Source organism: Papio anubis, chromosome 3 (assembly GCF_008728515.1).
Source record: "Papio anubis isolate 15944 chromosome 3, Panubis1.0, whole genome shotgun sequence".
Classification (NCBI taxonomy): domain Eukaryota; kingdom Metazoa; phylum Chordata; class Mammalia; order Primates; family Cercopithecidae; genus Papio; species Papio anubis.
In genome coordinates this window covers 122,028,643-122,054,685 of record NC_044978.1, presented here as the reverse complement: position 1 = coordinate 122,054,685, position 26,043 = coordinate 122,028,643, and the positions used below count along the sequence as shown (strand labels likewise).

The following is a 26,043-nucleotide window of genomic DNA, read 5'->3' as shown; positions in this document are numbered from 1 at the left end:
GACAGGTGCAGAGAGGACAAATAACATCTGAAAAGTTTTACTACACTTAGAACCAGGCTGTGGGTGTCCTGTGCCACACATTTCAGTGGAGTCATTAGACCAAATGAAAGTGAAGGCCATGATTATAAACTGTTCCTTTGAGGGACCCAGGCTGAGAACGGAAGGGGAGAGGGAAACAAATAATTGAAAGGGGAAAAGGTTATTTTGTCTTTCTTATATTATAAAAATTCAAGGCAAATATAGATCCTGGAAAGGATTTTTAAAAGAGAAGAGTTTGAATGATTGGTGAAAGAATATCTAGGAGAAAAGGGGGGTACATATGCAAAAGTGCAGTTGAGAGACTGGCTTTGAACAGAGCAGAGAAAGGCCTCCTTAAGAAGGGTGGAAGGAGGTGAGGGAGAGTGCAGTCACAGGCAAGTCTGTGACTCAATCTTTTCTATGCTGGTTGGCTAATGTCTTTAAAAATAAACAAAGCGAACCTTCCTGCTACAGAGAATCAATGTTTCAAAAATAGAGAACTGCTGAAATTTATTCTGTCTGTTCCCTTAATCCATCTACACCCTGCTAACCTCCTGAAAAATATTTTGAGAACATAAGAAAAAAGATGCTAAATGATGGGGCCAAATGTCCCATCTCGCATCCTGAAAAATTCAGCATCTGTCCACAGGCAAATGTGTAGAGTAAGAGAATGGGCTATGGCAATGGTCTTAATATCAAGGAAAAAGAAAATCACCCCTCAACTCAGGACTGGAAGAAATGAAAATTAATCTGAAAAGTGTTCTTCCCTCCCACATGCCACAAAGCTCCTGAGGTTTCTAATTCTAGAACTGACATCTCAACAGCAGTGAGTAATCTGAAAGCTAAATGCAATTCCCCAGAAAGGAAAAATTGCAGCAATATTTAGAAATTAGAATTGACCAACAATAAAAGCATTGCATATCAAACATTTTAAGATACACCTAAAGTTATGCCTAGAGGGAAATTTGTAAATCTAAATAAAACTATTAGGAAGATGTAATTTCTCCCCAAACTAATCTATAACTTCAATGTAATATCAATAAAAATTCCACTTGAGTTTTCTTTCTTTCTTTCTTTTTTTGAGACAGGGTCTCACTCTGTTACCCAAGCTGGAGTGCAGCAGCATGATCATGGCTCGCAGAAGCTTCAGTCTCCCAGGCTCAAGTGATTCTCCTGCCTCAGCCTCCAGAGGAGCTAGGACTACATGCACACACTGCCACAACTGGCTAATTGTTTTTTTAATTTTTGGTAGAGATGAGGTCTCACTATGTTGCCCAGCCTGGTCTCAAACTCCTGAGCTCAAGAGATCCTCTCGCCTTGGCCTTTCAAAGTGCTGGGATTACAGGTGTGAGCAATCACACCCAGCCCCAGCTGAATTTTCTTAAGAATTCAGTAAATGTACTCTAAAGTTTATGAATAGCTAAGTCAACTTTGAAAAGAAAGGAAATTTTCCCAATCAGATATTGAGACATACTACAAAGCCATAGAAATTAATGAACGAAATAGTTTAATAGTGGTATAAGAACAGAAATTTAGACTATGGAAAGTTAGAAATTTCCATATCTTATAGCTCAGACAGAACTTTGTATATACGGAAATTTAATATACAATAAAGAGAAATAAGGAAGTCCAGACTGAATGACTAAATAATGTTGGGAAAACTGGATCGTGAAATGGAAAAAAATCAAATGGGACCCTTACTTAAAGCCATATATATATATATATAGACAACCTAAGTTAAGATAAAACATCAAATTAATAGAAGAAAATACAGAATAATTTACTTTTGAACCTTAGCAGAGGTCTTATTAAAATTTCAAAAGAAAAGCCTTAAAGCAAAAAATAATGAATTAAAGATTATTGTTTAACAAAGGCATTATATTCAAAGTTAAAAAACAACAGAGTGAGAAAATTTGCATATTTAAAACTGAAAAAAGGCTACTATCTATCTATAACATACAAGGAAACTCCATAAAATGAACTCCATAAAAGGAGGCAAGGCCAATAGAACAATGAGAAAAGCACATTTAAAAAGTAATTTATAGAACAGGAAACTTCAAGACCAACAGGAGTTGAAGATATGCTCAAACCCATTAATCATCAGAAATAGGCAAATTTAATGGGTTGACTCTTTATACTCTTGATCAGAAAAAATCAGAATCTTGATAATGCCAAGTGGCGGCAAGGATGTGGAGATGAGTGAACCCTCATGCTTGGGAATGTAGATTGCACAGCCATTCTGGCAAGTAACCCGGCACTACTTGGTCAAATGAAGAATATGCAGAGTCAAAAAACCAGTCATTCTGCTTCTGGATATAAATCTCAGGAAACTCCCTCTAGAGCTTTACAAAGGAACACATTTGAGGCTGTTCCCTGGTGCTCTCTAGTGATGCAGATGGAGAGAAAGGAGGGAGTCCATCACTGGAAGCATGGATGGGTAGTATGAGGGGGGCACACCAGGGAGCGCTACACAGCAGTGAGAAGTGAAGGGCTAGGGGAGAGAACAACATAGTGCATCTAAAAAATGTACTCCTGAGTGAGAAAAGAAGGAAACAGCACGCAGTTTGTAACATCTCACTTAAGAAAATTAAATACACATGCACTCAAAATAAAAATACCCAGTTAGATAAGCTCATAAAAATAACAATATTTTAAAAAATGGTTGCGTGGGTGCAAAAGAGAAATGAAGATTAAAAAAAAGAAAAGGGAGAAAGAAAAAAGGAGGGAAGAAAGAGAAAGGAAAGAAAGAGAGGGAATGACTAACAGAAACCTCTGATTTATTATGCTTTGATTTATTATGTTAGCTACAGTCAGAAAAGTCCTTCATAATGGCATAAACACTTAAAAGATAAAAGAATGAGGAGGTTTCCTCCTTTGAATTGTACCACCCTTTATATCTAATATTTGTAGAACACAATACACATACCACAGGTGAACCTGGTTACTGTAAGATCTTTCAGCCAGGGCATACCACCCTTCATAACAGGCTATGCTGGTTTTTTCTAAGCACTTGACTTTGAGATTTCTACAGATATGGGCTGGTAGGTTATAAATTATTGAACTCACATCAGCCAGTTTTTATCTTGAATAGCACTAATCTGAAATGGAAATAAGTCAGCATTATCAGCATCCGACGTCTTAATTAACATTCCGATACCAATCAGTGAGTTAGTTCACTGTTGTTTTAGAAATATTTCTGTGAACATTTCTGAAGTCATTTTGATACAAACTTGGAGAATGGTAACAATTTTATAAAAAGTGTAAGCTCCAGTTTTGTGTATTAAAAGGCCTGTTGGTCAACACCAGTAGCATCACAAACTCTTGCATCAGGCTAAGCACATGACATGTGTTTAGTAATTACTTGCAGATCCATTGATTCATTGGTTGACTAATGTCAGCTATGATCCATCCTCCTGCCTGGAAGTTTCTTTCAGATGCTTCTCAAAATGTGTACAGATAAAGCAGATTCCCACCTCTCACAGCCTCAAGGCTCACATTAACTATTCCTCTTTTTAAATACACCGCTTCTCCAGCAAAAGTTGCCTTCTCAATCCAGATAATGTAGAGTCTCAGTGGCAGGTCAGTGTCACTGTTCCTCCATCAGTCACAGTAACCAGCATCCCAGGGGACTTAAAGGGTAAATGCCTTTAGGCCCTTGGATTAGTGCAAATTTGACATCTGTCGACCTTTAGAGAATACATCTGGCTTAATTGAGCAGGAAAGTGATGCTGGTAGAAAAAGATTAACATGCTCAGGCTAATGGCAGCCTGGCCTTTCTTTCCTTGTTCTCTCCTGAATCCACATAAAAGCCACCTGTGACTCATCGATACCAGGTGAGATTTTTCACCCTGGCAATACTGATGGATCCCTGCACAGCTTTACGTAAGCAGCTGCCAAGGGCTATCTCTCTTCTCTAAGACAAGTGGATTTGTCAAGTCCCTAAAATCATCTCATTTTTGCTGTTGCCCTGCTCAGTGAACAAAATGAGGACAATAACTCAAGAAAGTTTTATGAGCCACACATTTTTGTTGATTTGGTGGACTTAGTTATGGAAAAAAAAAGTCCTCTTGGCCTCTGTATAGGTATGACCATCAAAGTAAACTCAATTTAAACCTTTCATTTACTGTCAGGATGCCTGCAGACCTGGCAGTGCCCACAGGGGTAGCCAGTTCATCTAAAGACTGACAGAAGACACAGAAGAAGGTGCAGAGGTGGAAAAGGGGAAAGGATAACGAAAAGGAAAACTTAAAAAAACACAGGCAGAAGTGCATAAGGAAATACCACATTATAATGAGCAACAGAGTGGTTCCTAGGCAGTTAAGACCCAGAGCCAGAATATCTAAGCTTGAATCCCAACTCTGCCCCTTATTAGCTGTGTGACCTTAAGCAAGTTTCTTACCCTCTCAGTTTCCTATCTGGAAAATGAGAATGGTTATATCTACCTCATGAAATTGTGAGGATTAAACACCAAACACTGATAGAACGCTTACTATGTACCAGGCACTATGCTAAGTGCTTGCATGTCTTAACTCGATCCTCTCAACAGCTTTCTGAATAGGGGGTATATTCATTTTCTATGGCTACTGTAGCAAATTACCATATTACCATAAACTCTTTGGCTTAAAACAACACAAATTTGCCATCTTACAGTTCTAGAGTTTAAAAGTCCTAGAATCAAGGTTCCTTTTGGAAGCTTTAGGGGTGGAATCTGTTCCTTGCCTGGATGCTCTAGGGATGGAATCTGTTTCCTTGCCTTTTCCCGGATTCTAAAAGTCACCTGCATGTTCATGGCATTTTCCTTACTTCACTCTATCACTCCAACCTCTGGTCCCATCCTCGACCCTACTTTTCTGACTCGTCTCTATTGCCTCCCTCATATAAGGACTCTTGTGATTGATTATACGGGGGCTCACCCAGATCATCCAGGATAATATCCTCACGGCAAGATCCTTAACTTAATCACACCTACAGAGTCCTCTCTGCCATTCAGGGGAACACACCACAGTTCTACCGGTTAGGACAAGGGCATCATTGGGAGCCCGTTATTGTGTCTTCCACAGGTGCTACTAATATCCCCGTTTCACAAGTGGGAATTGACATGCAGAGAGATTGACTAACGTGCCGAAAGTCATGCTTTTCCTCCTGACTTTCCTGCCTCTCAGTGGGTTAATGTTTATAAAGCACTTGGAACTGTGCCTGGTTCAAGGAAGCACTAAGCTGGGTTAACTCTCGTTGCTATAGCCATGGGTGTTAAGGTAGAATGGATACTAACTGCTCAGCTTTAAGTCAGTGGCACCAACACCAAAGGTGGGTCTACCCTCCACTGGCCTAAGAGTCTCTTTGTCCCCACGTACATTTGGAAGGCAGTCTGGTGTTGATAGAGACTTTGGGATTTGGGGAAAGGAAAGCCTGGGTGGGAGCCCAGCTCCTTTCCCTCCAGCTGTGGGTCTTGAGCAGGCCACCTGAGCCTCACTATCTTCATCTGCAGGACAAGGCTAGAATGAGCACCCCAACACTAGCAGACTGGTAGGGTAATTAAGAGAAATCCCACCGGTGAAAAATGTTTTATACACATCTAAATCAAAGATTAATCTCAGCAGCTATTCACATATATGTTGAGTAAAAGAAACATTGGTGTGCTATGATTTGAATACAACAAGGGATGCTGAAAGAGAAAAAGGAAAGGATACGTCGGCAACACAACCCAGCACTCACCGCTACAGGTGCCCCGCCTGTTGTAGAAGCCTTTTCCACAGCTGCTATCACAGTGGCCATCTCTCAGCACGTGGAGGGGATCTCTGCAGGCCAAGCAGTGCTTCTCCGCTGGGCCCCAGCAACCTGCACAGGACTCATGGCAGACTGCAGACAAACAGCAAAATCAGTGAGTAGCCTACAGCAGAAAGGACTGGTCATCGTTTTTCTTTTAAATGTTTTAGAATTCACAAGGAGGATGTCAGTTTGTTCCTTAGTTCCTAAACTGCTATTGACATATTCACACCTCAGGACAAACACGACACCCGCTTCTCCAAGGAACTCTTTCTATTGGCCAGAAGTACAACTTCAGTGAAGTACTGCTAAGCGATTCAGAAGAGGAAATCAGAGGCTTTTGAGAAATGGGATTTACAGAGAAGGAAATCATGACTGTCTAGAGAAAGATGGACTGGTTAACGAAATCATATGGTCCTCCACCCCCTTGCCTTTTGTAATCACACCACGGAGTATCCACAGGATCACCACCTCCCAACTGCAGCACCATCAGAATCAGCTGAGGAGGGATACCTTGGACTCTAGTCCCAGATCCAACTTTCTGAGGACCCAGTCCTACTTGACATCTATTGTACTTTGCCTTTCTAGCTCTTTCCCCCCAGTATTATCTGTCCTAAACATGTGTCTTAAGAACTCACAAAGCTTGCTTTTCTCTTATACCTTCAATTTCTTACTATAACTTGCTCCTTTAAGATTTTAAAATGTTCTCCCTTTCAGCATTTGATTTTTTTTGATTACTCTTCAAGCTCACTCTTCACCTTAGCACTTCTGCAGAAGGACCTATTCTGAATAACTGAATTTTTTCCAGTTTGGCTAACTGTATGGCTAACCCCTAACATCCTAATTCTTAAAATGTTTCCTTCACCATGGAGCACCACCTAGTTTGCAGAGGCATTGATTCTTACCAAAATTGGTAGGTAGAATGAATGTCTTGCTGCTTGCAAGCAGCTTTGTAACCCTACCTTAGTAATTCAAGTAGGCATCCCTTTGGAGGCAGAAGGAAGGATATCTGCCTTGCAAACCTCAAGATCCAACTCTCTCTTCTCAGTTCTAAATTGCACAAGCAAGTCCTAATTTCAGATACTTTTTCTCCCCAAAAACGGTAGGGATGATTACGAATTGCATTAACTGCTAGAAAGGGCTCTGCAATAAAGAGTAACAGTGGTGGGGGTGGTGGGGACCAACTGTAGATCAAAAGGATGAGAGGCAGTCAGCCACAGGGAGTCGGACCATCACGAGCAACTCTCGAGGAGGGAAGGAGCACGTGTGTTTGGGGAAACTGAGGGCTAACCCTATGGCTGGAGTTGGTGAGGCACAGTGGGGGGCCATGGCATGATCCATGGCTGCAGCCATAGGCAGAGGCCTGGTCAAACTTGACCTTGGAGACCAAGGAAAGAAATTAGGACTTTTATCCTAATTCCCATGTGAAGTCATAAATGAGCTCACACAAGACAGACAGAAGATCTGATTGAGATGTTTCAAACCACTCTCTGGCTGCCATGTAGAGAGGGTATAAGGACCTGCTAGCAAGCAGGAGACCAGCATGGAGTCTACTGCATGACCCAGGTGAGAGAGGACTTGGACTAGTGGGGTGGGAAGCGGAGACAAAGGAAAGTTTCCTTATTCATCATCTGGTTCCCTTGTGAGACCGTAAGCTCCATGACGGCAGGGCCTATTTCTGTTTTGTTAACTCTGTACCAAGCACACTGCTTGTGCTTTACAAATGTCTCTTGAGTAACTTCATTTAAATTTAACTCCTTATGTATATTTTATAAATGTTACATGAGAATACTGTCCATATGCAGGATAAGTTTAAGGATAAACTTATCCTTAAGCTTAGGTTAAGTTTTAGTTATAATTTACTTGGTACTAAATTATAGTTAAAGATGTGGATGCAAAGATCTCACTAACAAATTCTACCCTTAACACACATGAAATCTGCCTGGCATTCAGGTATTCTACGACCCTTTCATTACAGACTGTAGTCATCATCTGAAGAGTCAATGACTGTTCATGCCTTTGCCTCACTCACTCTGGAGTTGATCTAAAGTCATTACCAAAACAAATAAACCGAAAATCTGCTCTCATTTCTAAAAAGTTATGCCAAGTTGATACATCAACATCCAATAGAAGCACACAAGGATGTGGGTAAGGCATGTTCCCAGCTGGCCACAGGTAAGCCACGTTATCTGAGGTCTGCTGCAGGAACACTTAGAACACTCTGTTGCCTAGGTGCACTGGTGACATTGCACCAACTGCACTGGGCATAAGTGCCAAGGAAATGATGCATGGAAAGTGAGGCTAAAAAGACAACAGGGGTCAGACTTCCAAGTTCAGATGGGCTAGGGTACGGACCTTGGACTTTGTGCCATGGAAAGTTTTAATCAGGGCAGTGGAATGATCACTTCTGCTTTTTAGGGAGTTCATTCTGGCAGTGGGAAGAAAAGAAAGTAACTCAAGACATCTGCAGGGGATGAAATCATCTTTGTCCAGAGGTGCAGAGGAGATAAGAAATGAAAGCATAGCTCCCTAGCTCTCTTCAGCGACTGGTTGAAGAGCAGCACAGACATGCAGTTATACTGGTTGTTAAAATAGTAAAATACTTTCAAACTGGTTGATAAATGGCTGTCACCCTGAGCTTCATCCCCGGAATCTCCACCCGACATCATGCTCCACAAACAAAAGGTCTGACACAGGAGAAGGTCTGGGGGTCCCCCTCCTTCTCTCTGATGTGCATCTGTGCCATACTGCTTGTTAGATATTTTTATTATACCCTTGGTGTTACCAATCAGGACAGAGACCCAAGAATGAGCAGGATGGCCTCAATCAACAGACTTAGGGATGGCATTCAGGCCCCCCACAAACTGAGCTCTCCTTAACTTTCCAGTTCCATCATCCACTATCTCCCCACGCACACCAATTCTATGAAGCAGAGCACCCTACGTGTGCCATGTGCCCACCTGTGAGTTCTGGATGCCCCACACAGGATTTGCCCAGCCCACAGTGTCTCCAGCTCCTTCCTTAGCTCCTAAAATCCTGTTTATATTTAATTTCCCGTTTATATTTCCTAAGTTGTCACTGCTTCTGTGAAGCTTTGCTAAACTTGTCTAATAACCTTTCTCTATGTTCCTGCAATGTGTTGCATATGCCTCTCTTATTATATTTATCCTACTGTATTAACTTACTCAGTTATGAATCAATCTCAATGGAATTCAATCTTTGATGGAATTCAATACCCTCCCAAATGGGGACCACGTTTTAGTCATCATAAACCCCCAGTATCCAGAATGATGCCTGGCACCTAGTCAGTACTCATTAAGTGTAGGCTAAATGAATGTACAGCAGATTTTTAAAATTGGTTATGGGGGATTCATCCTTTTAGTTACCTTCTACATGGAAGCAACTCACCACAAGGTCGTAGTCTTAAGATATAACTTAAGAGAAACTTGAAGCTGTAATATGTACTTAATAAACGCTGAAGTCTAAATCTGCTTATGATGATAAATACTAATGCTGCATCTATATAGAGTACCGAACATGACAGTGGTCCTGCTGTTTTTTTACATATTACATAAAAGACATGTTCCATGGCCAGACACAACAGCAGAAGGAATTTTTATTTCAACAAAGGAATATGCTGAGCTGTCATTTCTTATAATGATATACTTCCACTGTGGTTTCTTTAAAATAAATTGTATTGTGTATATTTAAGGTATACAACATGATATTATAAGGTGTATATATAATTTATACATATACTTATATATATAAGGTATATATTTAAGGTATACAATGTGATATTATAAGGTGTGTGTATATATTTATATATACATCATTATAAAAAAGTGTGTGTATATATACACTGTATAATATCACATTGTATACCTTAAATATGTACCTTATATATTTAATAATATATATTTATGTTTAATACACCTTATATTTTATAAGGCTAAGTATATATATACACCTTATATTTTATATAAATATAAGGTGTATATATATGCACCTTATAATATGCTATATACCTTAAATATATATACACACTTTATAATATCATGTTGTATACCTTAAAATATATATATAAAGAGGATTAGTGTATATATATATAGAGAGAGAGAGGAACAAATTAACATACCCATCTTCTCATATAGTTACCCATTTTCCCCTGTGTGGCAATCATCTACTGATTTAGCGAAAATCCCACTGTGTTTGCAATTGATTTCTAATTTCTAACACTGAACATATGCTACCACAGATTATCTCTTACATGTGGCTTTTATTATATTTGGGTTATTATAAAAAATAAGAGGTCACCCTAGAGGAAAACCTAGGTAGTACCATTCAGGACATAGGCATGGGCAAAGACTTCATGTCTAAAACACCAAAAGCAACGGCAGCAAAAGCCAAAATTGACAAATGGGATCTCATTAAACTAAAGAGCTTCTGCACAGCAAAAGAAACTACCATCAGAGTGAACAGGCAACCTACAGAATGGGAGAAAATTTTTGCAATCTACTCATCTGACAAAGGGCTAATATCCAGAACCTACAAAGAACTCCAACAAATTTACAAGAAAAAAACAAACAACCCCATCAAAAAGTGGGCAAAGGATATGAACAGACATTTCTCAAAAGAGGACATTCATACAGCCAACAGACATATGAAAAAATGCTCATCATCACTGGCCATCAGAGAAATGCAAATCAAAACCACAATGAGATACCATCTCACACCAGTTAGAATGGCGATCATTAAAAAGTCAGGAAACAACAGGTGCTGGAGAGGATGTGGAGAAATAGGAACGCTTTTACACTGTTGGTGGGATTGTAAACTAGTTCAACCATTATGGAAAACAGTATGGCGATTCCTCAAGGATCTAGAACTAGATGTACCATATGACCCAGCCATCCCATTACTGGGTATATACCCAAAGGATTATAAATTATGCTGCTCTAAAGACACATGCACACGTATGTTTATTGCAGCACTATTCACAATAGCAAAGACTTGGAATCAACCCAAATGTCCATCAGTGACAGATTGGATTAAGAAAATGTGGCACATATACACCATGGAATACTATGCAGCCATAAAAAAGGATGAGTTTGTGTCCTTTGTAGGGACATGGATGCAGCTGGAATCCATCATTCTTAGCAAACTATCACAAGAACAGAAAACCAAACACCGCATGTTCTCACTCATAGGTGGGAACTGAACAATGAGATCACTTGGACTCGGGAAGGGGAACATCACACACCGGGGCCTATCATGGGGAGGGGGGAGGGGGGAGGGATTGCATTGGGAGTTATACCTGATGTAAATGACGAGGTGATGGGTGCAGCACACCAACAAGGCACAAGTATACATATGTAACAAACCTGCACGTTATGCACATGTACCCTACAACTTACAGTATAATAATAATAAATAAATTAAAAATAAATAAATAAAAAAATAAATAAATAAATAAATAAAAAAAATAAGAGGTCACTCCCTGACTTTTCACCATAATTTCTCTTAGTGATACATTTCAGATCACACAGAGTTTGAATTACATATTGTGAATATTGTGGCAATAAATTTTAAAAGAGGGTGAATAAGAGAAAGCTATCTTTTTATCTCACAGGCAGCAGATAATTTATTTGGTAAGGTCCTGACTTTTCTGAAGCATAACCAGACATGTGTGGGCTTCTTCAGCAATTCATTCCAAAAATGAAAAGGAGCAAATTACTTTTCTTTTTGCAATTCTTTACTGAAACCCTACTCTAAAAATAGCACACCTCTTTTAGTATCTGATACTTTTGAAATAGAAGATTGCTTTAAAATAATTTTAAGCTATACCTCTCTAAGAATAAAATGCAGCCCTTTTCCAGGGAAACATTAAAAGCACTTCCTATAATCACCTTATTTTCCACAAAGCCTTCCCAGACCCAGAGCAGTGGATACAGACACCTGTGTGCTCTTTTCTGTGACCGTCTGGAGTAAGTTTCCAGAGAATTAGCACAATTGATCTGTAGTTCCTCTGAGATTCATCAGTGAGGCTGCAGTTCAGATTTTCAAACTGCCAAGATGTTTTTCCTCACAACTGCACAGAAAAAGCCCAAACTTCAGGCACAAGCAGGTGTGATATACGCAAATCAAATTCCTTCATTCTGTTTCTTATCCAGTTTGCGGCAACTGCCAGCTTTCATTCTGATCTCACAATGACTAGGTAGTACTCGCCAAGGTTTGAAGTATTATCAGGAGGGTAAATTTTCAATAAGAAGCTCTTGCTGGATGACAAATTGTTTCTGTCTTGAACTCAACTTCACTGTTCCTTGGTTTCCTAATCTGTAAAGCGGAAATAATAATATTTGTTGTACCTAATTCACGAGGACATGGAGAGATGACAAGTTTGGAAAAGCAAAGAATGTTGTGTGTGATCATATGAATGGCATGGGGGGATCTGCATTTTGTCTCAACTGCTGTCAAAAGCAAAGTAATTTTAAAGAGAGAAAATTAAAGGTCAACACAAGACAGAAGGGGGAAGGATGGAAAAGACTACAGGAAAGGTTGGCTCACTTAGAAAGGAAGGGAAGGGAAGGGAAGAATTATAGCCTGCAGGGATTCGGCCAGCAGCTGTATGAAGGAGCTCCAGCCTCTCCCAGGGGCTTCACACTTAGAAGCTCTTTCCTTGCAACCTCTACAAAACAACCGCCAAAGCTCTTTGAAAGTGACTGGAAATACCTTAGTGAGGCCCTGATGCCTGAAAGACTCCTTCCCCTTCCCCAATCACAGCCCCACAAGAGGCCAAGGCTCGTTGCCTGAGATGCTGAAACTCCAGGCTAATTTAAAAGAAGTTCCAAAGAAATCTGAGCCATCACAATTTTTGATCCTTTTACTCCAATATTCTGTCCCTTCCCAGACCGGGCCTCTGCCCGCTACTGCCTTCCTTTGCCAATTGAAGGCTTTACAATGGGAATGTCTGGTCTCCACATATTCTGAAAACTCATAAGTACTTGAGGAACTTCATAATAGAAAAAAGTACGAACACGTAAAAAAAAAAAATCTTCAGCATCATCAAAAGCGGGAGATACGCAAACCAAACAGGAGAGCAGCAACTAGATGCACTGGATGAGACATGCACATTATATTTTTAAACTGCAATTACTTTTGCACCACCTAATAACATGTATACATCCTAGAAACAGTGCTTAGTGAGAAAAAAAAAAAAAAGTCAAGAAAGAAGGAAATATCTGGTCGAGTGTGGTGGCTCGTGTCTGTAATCCCAGCAGTTTGGGAGGCCAACGCGGGCAGATCACTCGAGGTCAGGAGTTCAAGACCAGCCTGGCCAACATGGTGAAATCCTGTCTCTACTAAAAATACACAAAAATCAAATTAGCCAGGTGTGGTGGCACACGCCTGTAGTCCCAGCTACTCAGAAGGCTGAGACAGGAGAATCGTTAGAACCTGGGAGGTGGAGGTTATAGTGAGCCAAGATCACGCCACTGTACTCCAGCCTGGGTGACAGAGTGAGTCTCCATCTCAAAAACAAAACAAAGCAAAACAAACAAAAAACGAAGGAAATATCTACCCAGGCATACAAAACAATAAAAGCATAGGCATACAAAAAGTACACACTAAATCACATTAGTGTAGTTATTTAAAAGGGGAGCTGGGAAGAAGGGGAATGGGAATAGGGCATGATAACAAAAGGAACAGACAGGCAGATGGATAGGCAGACAAATAAGCAAGAGAATAGCTTGGCTCAGACCAATGGTGAAAATGGGCCATCAACTGACGAGCATGATTAACTCCACATGCTTCATAAGAACCCCAAAAACACGTAAAAGAAAAAATTCAACAATATTTCATTTTACATCAATCAAATTGACAATTTAAGAAGGCTTGTAATACCTAGTGTCGACTGGAGTGCTGGCAAGTAGGCAACCTTATACATTTCTGGTAGGAGTACAAATCAGTGTAACTTTCTTAAAAGAGTGTAATATGTTAATCCGTGTCAAAAAGCTTAAAAACCATACATAAACCTTTGGACTCAGCAGTCACATATCTAAAAATTGATTCAAAAATATTTACCACAATTTCTACTAAAAATGTTTGCATCATGGTTACATATAATTTAAAAAATTAGGAACAAATATCAAACCACAGAGGATTGGCTAAATGAATGATTGCATAGCCAGAGATGGAAAATTATACAACAGCTTTAAAAAGATGTTGTAGAAGGATAAGTAATAACATAAAGAAAGCAAGCAATAAAACTGTAAATAGAGTACAATTTTAGTTTTGGAAAAAAAAAGTGTATGCGTATAGACACACAGAAAGATATCTTTATAAATTTGGAAGACATATACCAAAATACTAACAGTAGTGATTTGGGGGAGTTTGAGTTAGGAATTTTAGCTGACTTTTTATTATACTTTGTATTTTATTGACTTTTATTACTTTTTGGAATAAACATAAATTCGTTTGGTACTTGGGGGGAATTTTAGTAATTTTCCTAATGGTGGAGGGAGGAAAGCTGTAGTCCTTTTCCCTAAGGTACATGCTAGGTAAATAGCTTGTTAACGTATTAAGCATGATTGTGATACAGCTGTGATTTACCTGTCTGGGGTAACATATTTGAATTTTTAGCAGGGTCTTTGGTAGACACAGAACTTGAACCAAAGGAAATTACATCCCAGCCAATGAAGGCTTTGGCAGGTCCACATGGACTTTTCATTGGTTCATAAGTCAGAGGACAAAGCCAGACATTCAGCTCATCAGCAGTATCTCGTAAAGTTATCTCTTCTATCTCCTGCCCCTCTACCTATATTCCTGAATCAATAACACAGGTATAATCCAAGGGTTTTCACAACCACCAGCTTCTCAGCTTCTACTCATCCTCTGTGACCACTGAAAACCCACAGCTGCTAGGACTCCCTGTGTTCTCTCCCAAATCCTACACCCAGTGGCCCCTGTTAATTAAATGCCTATTGTCTACTCCAGTGATGTCTTCTGAAATTGAAGAGCCAAAGGCGGGACCGCCAACCAAAACAACCTTTTGATGGGGGCAGTTCTCAGACCTCCTGGCTGTACTAACACAGCTGCTCAGATCTCAGCAGCACTAACAGGGAGGTGCTGTTAGCTCTGTGGGCAGCATAGAAGCAGGGGAGGGCAGAACAGGGACAGCGCTTGGGTGGGGAATGGAGAAGAGAAAGAATGTATGCCATACAGTCTCGCTAAAATAACTGAGAGCCTTCCAAACTGGGCAGAAAGCCGGAAGACTTGTCACTAGTTTGTAATCCATAGCTGAAATAGTTTGGGGTTCAGATTTGTCAGGAAGAATGGGATCTGTCTGAAAGATAACCTCTGTGGCATCTGTGGCAGGCTTTCTCTGCTGGTATGTGATACTTTTGTTCTGTCATTTGTCTTCTGGCATACACAGCAAAGGTCTAGAAGTGGCAAAGACGAATGCCAAACACAGCCAGCTTCCTGCCAAAGCTCAGGTCCCAGACACAACACCACCAGCTGTTTTCCCTCTTCTCTCCGTTTATTCTGTACATGAATATAATATCCAAAGAGAGAGGGGCCTCGGAACACTGTTGTCACCTGCCTCACTGGGTCTTGCTTACTCAAAAACAACTTACATTCTAAGAAGGCAATCCTATTGTCTTCCCTTCTGAATGGCCTGAAATACTCCATGGACACGACCCAAGTTTTGAAGACAGTTTATTTTATGAGTTACCTTCCCAACTCTGATAAAGCACACAACTATGTTAAACATGAGGAAAAGAGAAGAAAAAGAGGAGTGAGAAAAATAGAGAGTCTGTAATTTTCCTGAGGCCACAACTAGCCAGAAATTGAGGACAAGGAGCAACTAGTAGAAGCCAACTGGAAGATAGGTCATATGTAAGCCAAAGTTTAGTCATGCCTGTACATTTCTGTTCATTCCTCTCCATGCAATGGTCTATCACATTTTTTCTATCAAAAATTATTCCAAAGGGCCATAGATATACTTAGCACCATGTGAAATTCAGAAGTATACGACATGTCCCTGCCCAATGACTGATCATTTCCTATCATATTCCCTTGTAAAGTATCTTTATAGCACCGATAACAATAATTTCATGTAACGATACTATCTAAGTATTTAAAATTATCTTGTTTATTTGTTTAGAGGCACTCTCCTCCCATTGAGGAAGTTAAGTTCCTTAACTAGAGGGAAGTTGTCTACCTGCTTCACTCTGTATCTCTGGTGTCTGGGACAGGGCCTGGTACACAGAAGAGGCTCCACCAATATTTATGCATGAACAGAATGGGAGAGACAGGAGGTACCACTTGAAGAAATAAGTCACCTTTACGAGAAAGTCAGCAGTTTAGTAAGAGACCATAATTGCTGTAGAATGCCAAAGAAGTTCTGAACAATGCATAGGATGTAAAGAGTAGAACAAAATGAGTGAAGGCAGTGGTAGAAACATGCAGGGCCCCTAAACTGAGTATGTGACCCGGCAATGAAACTGAGACTGATCCTCCAATCCTGGGATATGTTGCAAGGGCTATGGAGGTGACACCACCTTGGCAATGACCATCCCAACAGAGCAAGGAGGGCCCCTGTCTTGCGAGGAGGGCTGCTGGCTTTCAGAACAGTAGTTTCATAGGTGCCATTGTCAAGAGGTCCACCCAGTACACAGCTGGGCTGGGATAAGTCATGTGTTGGAACACAACACCAAGACCCATTAAACCTCCACTGCTTTGGACCTGGCTGTGCAGGGTCAGTGCTTCATTTCTGCAAATGACTGGCTGCTCCAGTCAACCATAGTTCCAAAAAATAATTAACTTGAGAAGGTCCTCTGCTCAGGCCATAGCTTTTAAATGTCAACTAGGTCAACATCCTAGATGTAAATGTTATAGGTTTTTTTATTATAAACTTTTCCTTTAAATATGTCACAATATTGGCTAAGAAATAAATAATCATAGATTCTCATTATTTAATCTGAGCACTTAAAGAAAATTGTTTTTCCTTTTTAAAGAAAAAGGGATTTTAATTTATTGTAAAGAATACAGTATACTGTTCTCTATATATTTACTTCTCCATAACACATAAAAGCAGATTTTATTTTAGATGAGACATTAATGGCAGAACACTCTTCTTGCTTAATGTAAGCTATTTGTTTTTTTTATCTCTATAGGTTGAAAAATAAAGGAATGGTTTCAATAATATCAATAGCTGCCTTTTATTGTCCACATACTAAGGCCAGGCATAATGTATTTACACATTTCAAACAGCTTTTCTAACCTTCATAATAATGGTTTAAAGTAGATAATATCATCCCCATTTTGCAGTTGAAAAAATTGAAGCTCAGAGAGGTTAAATGGCTTGCCAGAGCCCTCTTGCAGCAAGTGGTAGAGTTGCCATTCAAAATAATCCTATCCCTTATAATCCTGTAAAATGTTCAGTTGCTTGCTTCTCTACATCTCAAAATCTGAGAACATACGGCACTCCGATATAGAATAAACTTCAAAGGCTTTTGGTTTTTTGTTTTTGTTTGTTTTGTTTTATTTTACATCTCCACGAGCAGCAACTAACCTGCCTGGACTGTGAGCTCACTATAGGCAAAGAGTGAATCTTATTTACTTTACATGCTTCATGTACTCAGGACCTAGAACAATGGTCAAAAAAGAATGAAAGGGGAAATGAGATAAAAGGAACAAGGAAGAAGGACAATGGAAAGCAGAACCCAAGTCTCTAAACTTATATGAAAGGCTTTCTAGACACCAGGAACCATCTTCTAAACCAGGGGTTCCCGACCCCCCAGCACAGATCAGTTTCAGTCTGTGGCCTGTGAGGAACTGGGCCACACAACAGGAGGCAAGCAGCGGGTGAGCAAGCATTGTCACCAAGCTCTGCCTCATAGGAGCGAATGTGAACCCTGTTGTTAATTGCCTATGTGAGGGATCTAAGTTGCAGCTGCTTATGAGAATCTAACTAATGACTGATGATCTGAGCTGGAACAGTTTCATCCCGAAGCCACCCCCAGCTCCCCGGTCCATGGAAAAGTTGTCTTCCATGAAACCAGTCCCTCGTGCCAAAAGGGTTGGGGACTGCTGCCCTAAATGGAGTATGTGAATTTACTCATTCAATCTTCATGGCAGTACAATGTGGCAGATATTACGTTCCTGTTTTACCCAGAAGGCAATTGAAGCTTGGAGTTAAAGAATAGGTAAGTGACAGAGGCAAGATTAGAAACCAGGTGGTTTCGGCTGGGTGCGGCGGTTCAAGCCTATAATCCCAGCACTTTGGGAGGCCAAGGCAGGCGGATCACCTGAGGTCAGGAGTTTGGGACCAGCCTGGCCAACATGGTGAAACCCTATCTCTACTAAAAATACAAAATTAGCCGGGCATGGTGGCACATGTCTGTAATCCCAGGTACTTGGAAGGCTGAGGCAGGGGAATTGCTTGAATCCAGGAGGCAGAGATTGCATTGAGCCAAGATCGTGATAAGAGCAAAACTCTGTCTTTAAAAAAAAAAGGGTAATAAATAATAGAAATCATAAGCCAATTCAAACAAACAAAAAAGAGGCCGGGCGTGGTGGTTCACACCTGTAATCCCAGCACTTTTGGAGGCCAAGGCAGGCAGATCACTTGAGGTCAGGAGTTCGAGACCAGCCTGGCCAATATGGTGAAACCCCGTTTCTACTAAAATACAAAAATTAGCCAGGCATGGTGGTGAGCACCTGTAATACCAGCTACTCAGGAGGCAGGAGAATTGCTTGAACCTGGGAGGCGGAGGTTGCAGTGAGCTGAGATTGTGCCACTGTACTCCAGCCTGGATGAAAGAGCGAGACTCCCTCTCAAAAAAAAAAAAAAAAAAGAAAGAAAGAAAGAAAGAAAAAAAGAAACCAGGTGGTTTAGCTTCCAGGTCCAAGCTTTTAAACACTGGGCCAGGCTCCCCATGACATCTGCACCTGCAGAATGAACGCAGCATTTGCCCTGAGGTACACATGGCTCTATCCTCAGGCTTTTGTGAATAAAATAAGTTTTAAATAGACAAACAAAACATTGATATACATATAAAAAATTGTCTAAATCCTACTCTTTCTCTTTTCAAAGCTTACAACCTTATGAGTTACTCATTTTCACGTAATCTTACGAGCTACTCATTTTCACATAATCTTACATGGTGCGTGTTGTTGGTAAAATTCTTATGGACTCTCATATCTAAGATTTGTGTGCACAGTTCAGTGGTCCCACCAGAGTGGAACAGAGACTGATTGAAAAGAGGGGCAAGACAAACAAGGAAGAATGTTCTCAGGACCTGGAGAGTTCCACCTGGATCCAGTTTAGATTTAATACCTGAGTTTTTAAGATGAGTCAATGGAACCACTGTCCTGGTAGAGGGAATAGAGTAAATCCAAGGCAAGTGATGCCAAAGAGCCAGGCAGGAAGAGTGCCAGGTCAAGTATTGTGGTGGGGAAGGTGGGGAGGGGGAGCAAGGAGCATCCATACCTGGATAAAGCCTGCCCATCAGTCTCCAGGTAATTAAGCGGTGGGCTATTAATTCCTGGAAATGGGTCAGAGCAGGGCAAGCAGCAGGAACCAAAGTACAAGCCCAGTGCTAGGACTACAGAGTCAAGAAGAGTGGGGTAGGATGGGCAAGAGGGGGTGTTAATCAGATCCAGCTGTTGGTAAAGGACACATAGAGGTTAAAGCAGAAGTCTGAGTGCCAGAACTAAAATGTGAGCTTTGGGTACTAACAGGGTGATCACTCTAGGGCCCTACCTGCTGTGAAAAAAGGCAACCTACATCTGTCTCCGGTTTAGGTTCGTATAAAAACTGGCTAGTGCTAAGCCTTAATGTATAGTGGTCAAAGCATCAAACTCTGGAGTTGTGAAGGCAGGGGAAATGAAGCAGGGACTGGTATGGAGTGCATCGTGTGGCCAACATTATTCAGTTTAATCATGCAAAATATGTAACAATAGTATTAATATATGCACACGTGTTTATATGCATGTGTGTGCTTGTACATATACCCCTAAACTCAAGGGAAAAGAGAAAATGATAAGGGTCCTTATGGGTAAGGTTCTCAGGCAGGACTAAGTGTTTTCCTTTACTCCCTCTGGTTTACCTGCTTGTACTCTTTTGTTGAAGAGCCATGTTTATCTGCTACTTTTTTTCCACTTTGCCCTTTATTCAACATAGTGAACATGAATATTAATCAGGTGATTTCTGGTCATTAGTTTCCTCAGCACAGCACCCAGTTTCTTTGGGTTTTGATGAGCCAATAAAGTGGCAACTTCCCAATCATCACATAAATGACCCTGCCAAAAGGAATCAATCCAGAAAAACCTGTTGTTACCGCAAAACGGCAGGCTTCTTTTTGGAAAGTTTAGCACGTATTGGAAGAGCAGCAGCTGAGTGACTGACTTCCAAGGTCAGTGGTGAAAAGTCACCAAAAGTGGTACAAGCATGAATATTGCAAAAAATTCCAAAGCTGAGAAAGCTTATCTAGAAAGATGATCTTAGTGCCAAGACTGTATATGAAAATTGATCACAACTTTAGCTTTAATTTTTAAGATCCTCTCTCTCTCCTTTGGCTCTGGTTTTTTTTTTTTTTCTCCTTATTTTATGCATAAAAATGCAACCAGCCTGAACTAAAGCAAATTGGTTTAATTCCCTGGAGGGAGCATGAACAAATTTTCCCAGCAACTTTCTACTAGAGGCATTTGTGTGTGGATATGTGGATGGAATGTGAAGCAGTGAGCTATGTAAACCAGTAATCAAATGAAATACTACCCATTTCAAAATGCCCTAAACTAGCATTAGCATCACCAATTAAAACAATGGGCCTGGAAGAAAGGAAAATGCCCTCCCCCCAAAAAAAGTCATATGTATGTGGTATGTGCGTATTTCAGGGGATGGAGGTGGCACAGAGGAAGGAGTAAAATCTAGGGGAAATTAATTCCCTTTTAAAGGCAAATCCATCACGAGTGCTAGCAGGAGATCTCTTTGATGGGATAAAAGAAAGGAGTAAAGGCATTCAGTAATTTCATCAAATTAAAATTTCAGCAGTTTACCTAAATTGCCCAACCATTAGACACTTATAAAGGTATTTGCATGTGCCCACTTTTAACCTGTGTTAAAGTAACAGGTAAACAGAACATGATAAGCTATAAACACTAAGGGTTCTTTTCTCCTTTATGGCTGAGACTTCTATTGAAACACTGGTCTTTGAAGGACCACCAAGTGGTAGTATTCTCATTCATTCATTCATCATACACTTGTTCAACAATGCTGAGAACTCTGTGTAGCCCTTGATGCTGAGGATATAGACATGTAGGAGATATTCTTATAGACATCAAAGAGCCTCCAAGTCAAACTCAGAAGCTATTCTGCCTTCCATACTCTACAACATGACTGATCACAAAACAGGCCCTGCTACACTCATATCACTGTGGCATAAACAGAATTAGTGTTTCCTTTCAACATGGTTTCCACAACCCCATGAGTTCTGCTTCTGACCATGAACTGGAATGGAGAGGACTGTCAGCCTCCTCCACATAGGACCTGCACATGGCCCGAGTACTCATTTAGCCTGCACATCTGATTAATACCATGAACTTAGCCTTTTTAACCTCAATCATTTACCTGCAAATGATTTTCCTGAAAATCTAACCAAGGGTGTGAAAGAGAGGAGTATATCAGCTGCCCCTCAAATTGGCCCACCTTCTGATTCTCATCACTGATCCACCCTTACGTTTAGCTGCAGACAGTAGCTATCACAGCTCCCTTGCATGACATCCAAGACCTTCCCCTGGTCCATCTGCCTTTTCAGATTTCCCTGCCACCACACACCCTGCCTTAGTTTCTGGGCACATCTAATTATCTGTTCTCCTGAAGACAAACTCGTATCTCTGCCCCTTGTCTTTGTTTTCACCATTAACCATGATATGGTTTGGCTCTGTATCCTGACTCAAATCTTATGTCAAATTGTAATCCCCATGTGTTGAGGGAGGGACCTGGTGGGAGGTGATTGGATCATGGGGGCGGTTTCCCCTATGCTGTTCTCGTGACAGTGAGTGAGTTCTCATGAGATCTGATGGTTTAAAAGTGGCACTTCCCTCTTCATTCTCTCTCTCTCTCTCTCCTGACACCGTGTAAGACGTGTCTTGTTTCCCCTTTGCCTTCTGCCATGATTGTAAGTTTCCGGAGGCCTCTCCAGTCATGCAGAACTGTGAGTCAATGAAACCTCTTTTCTTCACAAATTATCCAGTCTCAGGTAGTTCTACATGGCAATGTGAAAACAGACTAATACAACCCCCATCTTCCATTTCTGCATTTAAAAAATTACTTATACATTTACTCTTTAAACTTATAATTATAAACTCTATTGAAAAAATGGCCAAGTATAAACAAATTAAGTTATATTATGACTACTCCTACTTCAAGAGACTATTATGATATTAAGAATTTCAACTAGATCTCAGTTAAAAATATAAAACAAAAGTAGGCATATAAGTCCACTAAATCATATTGATAAGAACCTAATAACCTAATAAGATTATTAAAACAACATCTCAACATGTATCATTCCTCTAATACACTGTTCTCCTCATCCCATCAGAAGTCTTGTTCAGAGTTTCTTCTCGTATTGGAAAAAGTGCTTACAGCTCCTGGTGGCCCCAGATCACTTGGTGGGGTCAGGATTGGGGAGCTGTCTTGGGAGTTGGCCCAGCTGTGATCCAGCCAGAGATTACCTGCACAGGAATGGTGATCTTGGTAGAAGCCGTCCCCACAGGTAGACACACACTGCCCGTGTCGCATCAGCAAGGGAGGCTGGCAGGATGAGCACTCCAGCCCACTGGTACACGTGGAGCACTGGGGCTGGCAGGCTGATTCCAGATAATGTTGAAGAAAGAGAAAGGGATCATTTGATTAGCTGAAAGACACCACCCCCATGCCAGTGCTTACACAGCCCAATGTTGAGGCTCCAGGTCCCAAACAGAAAATGCAGACAAATAATTTTAACAGCCATCATCTGTATAGCACACAGTTCATGTCAGCCACTGTTTGAGTGCTTTACATATATGAATTCATTTAATTCTCACAACAACCCTGGGAGGTAGATATTATTAATCCCAACTTTACAGAGTAGGAACAGACTCAGAGAGATTAAACAACTTGCTCATGGTCACATGCTGGCATTTGAAACCAGGCAGTTTGGCTGAGGAGTCTGTGTTCTTTTCCTCTTATCCAGTAGCCCCCGATATCTTTGTCACTCAACTTTTTAGCAAGATCTCTTGCCCCCTTTCCACCAATACTGTATGAAAGAGATATAAGTAACTTTCAAAAAGGTTGAAGATTATATGAATTAGGAAAGAAAGTATGGAGGAGTGAATAATTACAAAAATAATAAAAGCGGCTAACTCTTATTAATCCTTGGCTGTATCCTAGACATCAGTCTAGGCACTTAACATGTATTAAAACACCTGGTCCTTATAACCACCCTCTGAGGAAGGTACTGGAATTACCCTCACTTTATAGATAAGAATGTGGAAGATACCAGGTGCAGTGGCTCACACCTGTAATCCCAGCACTTTGGGAGACATAGGTGGGTGGATCACTTGAGTCCAGGAGTTTGAGACCAGCCTGGCCAAGATGGCGAAATCCTGTCTATACTAAAAATACAAAAATTAGCCGGGTGTGGTGGCAGATGCCTGTAATCCCAGCTACTCAGGAGGCTGAGGCAGGGAGAATCACTTGAACCCGGGAGGTGGAGGTTGCCGTGAGCTGAGATCATGCCACTGCACTCCAGCCTGGGTGACAGAGTGAGACTCCATCTCAAATAATAATAATAATAATAAAAAGAATATGGAAGCAGAGAGAGGTTAAATATTCACAATCAGGTATAAACCTACACACTTTTTTTTTTTTCTTTTCTTTTGAGACGGAGTCTCACTCTGTTGCCCAGGCTGGAGTGCAGTGGTGCAATCTTGGCTCACTGCAACCTCCACTTCCCGGGTTCAAGAGATTCTCCTGCCTCAGCATCCCAAGTAGCTGGGACTACAGGCATGCGCCACCACACCTGGCATAATTACACACTCTTAAATGGATAATTAACATCACAAGTCAGAAATAAGGGAATCGTAACAGATCTGACATCTGACATCAACCAAGTCAACTCTCCCAAGTAAGGTCTCCTTCTCAGAAATGCACATAAACCCATTCTGGATCCTCTGGTAGCCCATAAGAGATAAGCTCTATTACTATCTGTTTGATATGAGCAAGTTGGTTAATTTCTCTGACCCACAAGTTCCCCATTTGCAAAATTAGAAAGCTGTAGTAAATGATCTTGAAGGTCTATGTCAATTCTAAGTTTCTATCCTGGATTGAGTACTTTAAGAAATGAGCCCAGGTATCCTGATGATATTACTATCCTTGAAAGTCTTCAAAAATAAAAAAATTCAACTATGACTACCTAACAACCTCTACATCACCTGTCTTCCAATAAGCACCAAAATACCTATAAAATGGCAGAAAAAGAGACCTGCAGGTAGAGAGGGCAAGTAACCTATAGATGACATTACTACCTTCTAGAGGTTTTTAGACATTGTGCATCTCAAAAACATGCTGCATGCATGACCCCCTCCTTGACAATATTGAGCCTCAGTTTAAGAATCACAATCTTTGATGAGTCTGCCTCCCACACACCACCACCTCTGGCTTGTCCACTCAGAGCCATACCTAAACAGAGACTGCCAGCTTGGTAAAAACCCAGCCCACAGCTGTGCACACACCGTCCATTCTGCAGTAACTTGGTGGGATCTTGGCAGAGGTCACAGTGGTCTGGATAGTGAGAGCATGTCAAACACTCTGGATGGCAATGAACTGAAATCAAGCACAAAGAAGGGGAGAACTCAGTGAACTCCATCTATTATTTCTCTTACATCCTTCAGAAAAGCATCTACAAGGTATGCAGCATTACATAGAACATGAAGAACAGAAAACTGTGGGACTTAGATATGAAAAAGCCTCCTAAATAGCAAAAAAAAAAAAAAAAAAAAAAAGCATTTCAATGCGAGATTGCAAGGAAGTTTTCCTTGTCTGAAATTCATCACTGTCTCCCATAGTCCCAACATGAAGATACTAGAAGAACAGCCTCTACCCGCTGGAATACTTCAAGAAACAGGAATGACTACTTCCATAATGTATGATTTAAACAGATTCAATAATTTATGATACCTCCGATGTTCTTCTTAAGCTTCGACATGTACAAACAGTTCAGACATAAAACCTACAATGTTTAAAAATAGTTATTTTTATCTCAGAAAAATGCAGCTCATTTTCTTCTTTTTCTCCAAAATTTCAAATCTCATTTTCAGTAATTAGGGTTATCACTGAATTTAGTGGTAATTATCAGCAAGGGACTTCTTTTTTCAGGTTTTGAAGTTGTCAAGGACCTGATTTTCGGTATATATAGTGCATAATAATATGCTAAATGTTTGTTTTGGAAAGCCCAGAGAGCCCTTTGGTGAAGGTAACATAATTAAGCCATAAAGTGGCTTTGCTTTTTCCTTGATAAACTCTCCAGAAAAACACTGCAATTAGCCAAAATAAGTTGAGTGCAACAAGAGCAACTGCCAATATGAAAATTATGGCCTGTGAATGAAAATAATTAATTATGAAATATGAATGGAAGAAAATGCCACTTCTCCAAAAGAGACTAAGCTTATAGGCAAATTACTACTCAACCAGAGCAACTCCAGTGCCTGCCAACAATTATTAACTGGAACTAATTCAACCCCAGGTGATTTGAAAGCAAAATTGCAGAACAAGTAGACAAAATTATCTTTTGGAAAAAATTAATGAGTCTGTAAACTTTAAAAACCCATTTGAGAACTCCAAAAGGAACCACCTGTTTAATAGCTCACCTTAAGAACAAAGAACACCCATAATAAACTTTGAGAAATTATTTTTATATTTTGAACAACAGAAGACAGATTTACCTTTACAAGTCTTCAAACATGTTGTTTGATTTTCACAATAATTTTGCAAGATACATAAGGCATATTTTATCAACAAGAAAATTGAGGCTTAAAGAGGGTCAATGACTTGCCCAAGGTCCCATGCTCATAATCTGTTGAGTTTGGCAATTACATGGACAAAGATTAATTAGCATCATTTGTTAGAAAAATTATGGAGAAACACACAAACCCATTGGTTAACTAAACAAAAAAGAAGCAAGGGGTTGGGGAAGAGAATCTCTGAGCTTTTTG

The 26,043-nt window shown here is 40.4% G+C and overlaps 1 protein-coding gene across 4 annotated transcripts in view; it reads right to left on the bottom strand.

Annotated features, from left to right (window-relative positions):
• The window catches only part of FRAS1 (Fraser extracellular matrix complex subunit 1), a 453,697-nt gene that overhangs the window by 236,279 nt on the left and 191,375 nt on the right, over positions 1-26,043 (bottom strand). For all 4 annotated transcript variants that reach the window (XM_031664538.1, XM_031664536.1, XM_031664537.1 and 1 more), the window contains exons 13-15: positions 24,512-24,655; positions 22,525-22,659; positions 5,734-5,877 (exon numbers count right to left, since the gene is read on the bottom strand). In XM_031664538.1, the coding sequence (XP_031520398.1) occupies positions 5,734-5,877; positions 22,525-22,659; positions 24,512-24,655 (423 nt within the window). The remainder of the gene's footprint in view (positions 1-5,733; positions 5,878-22,524; positions 22,660-24,511; positions 24,656-26,043) is intronic.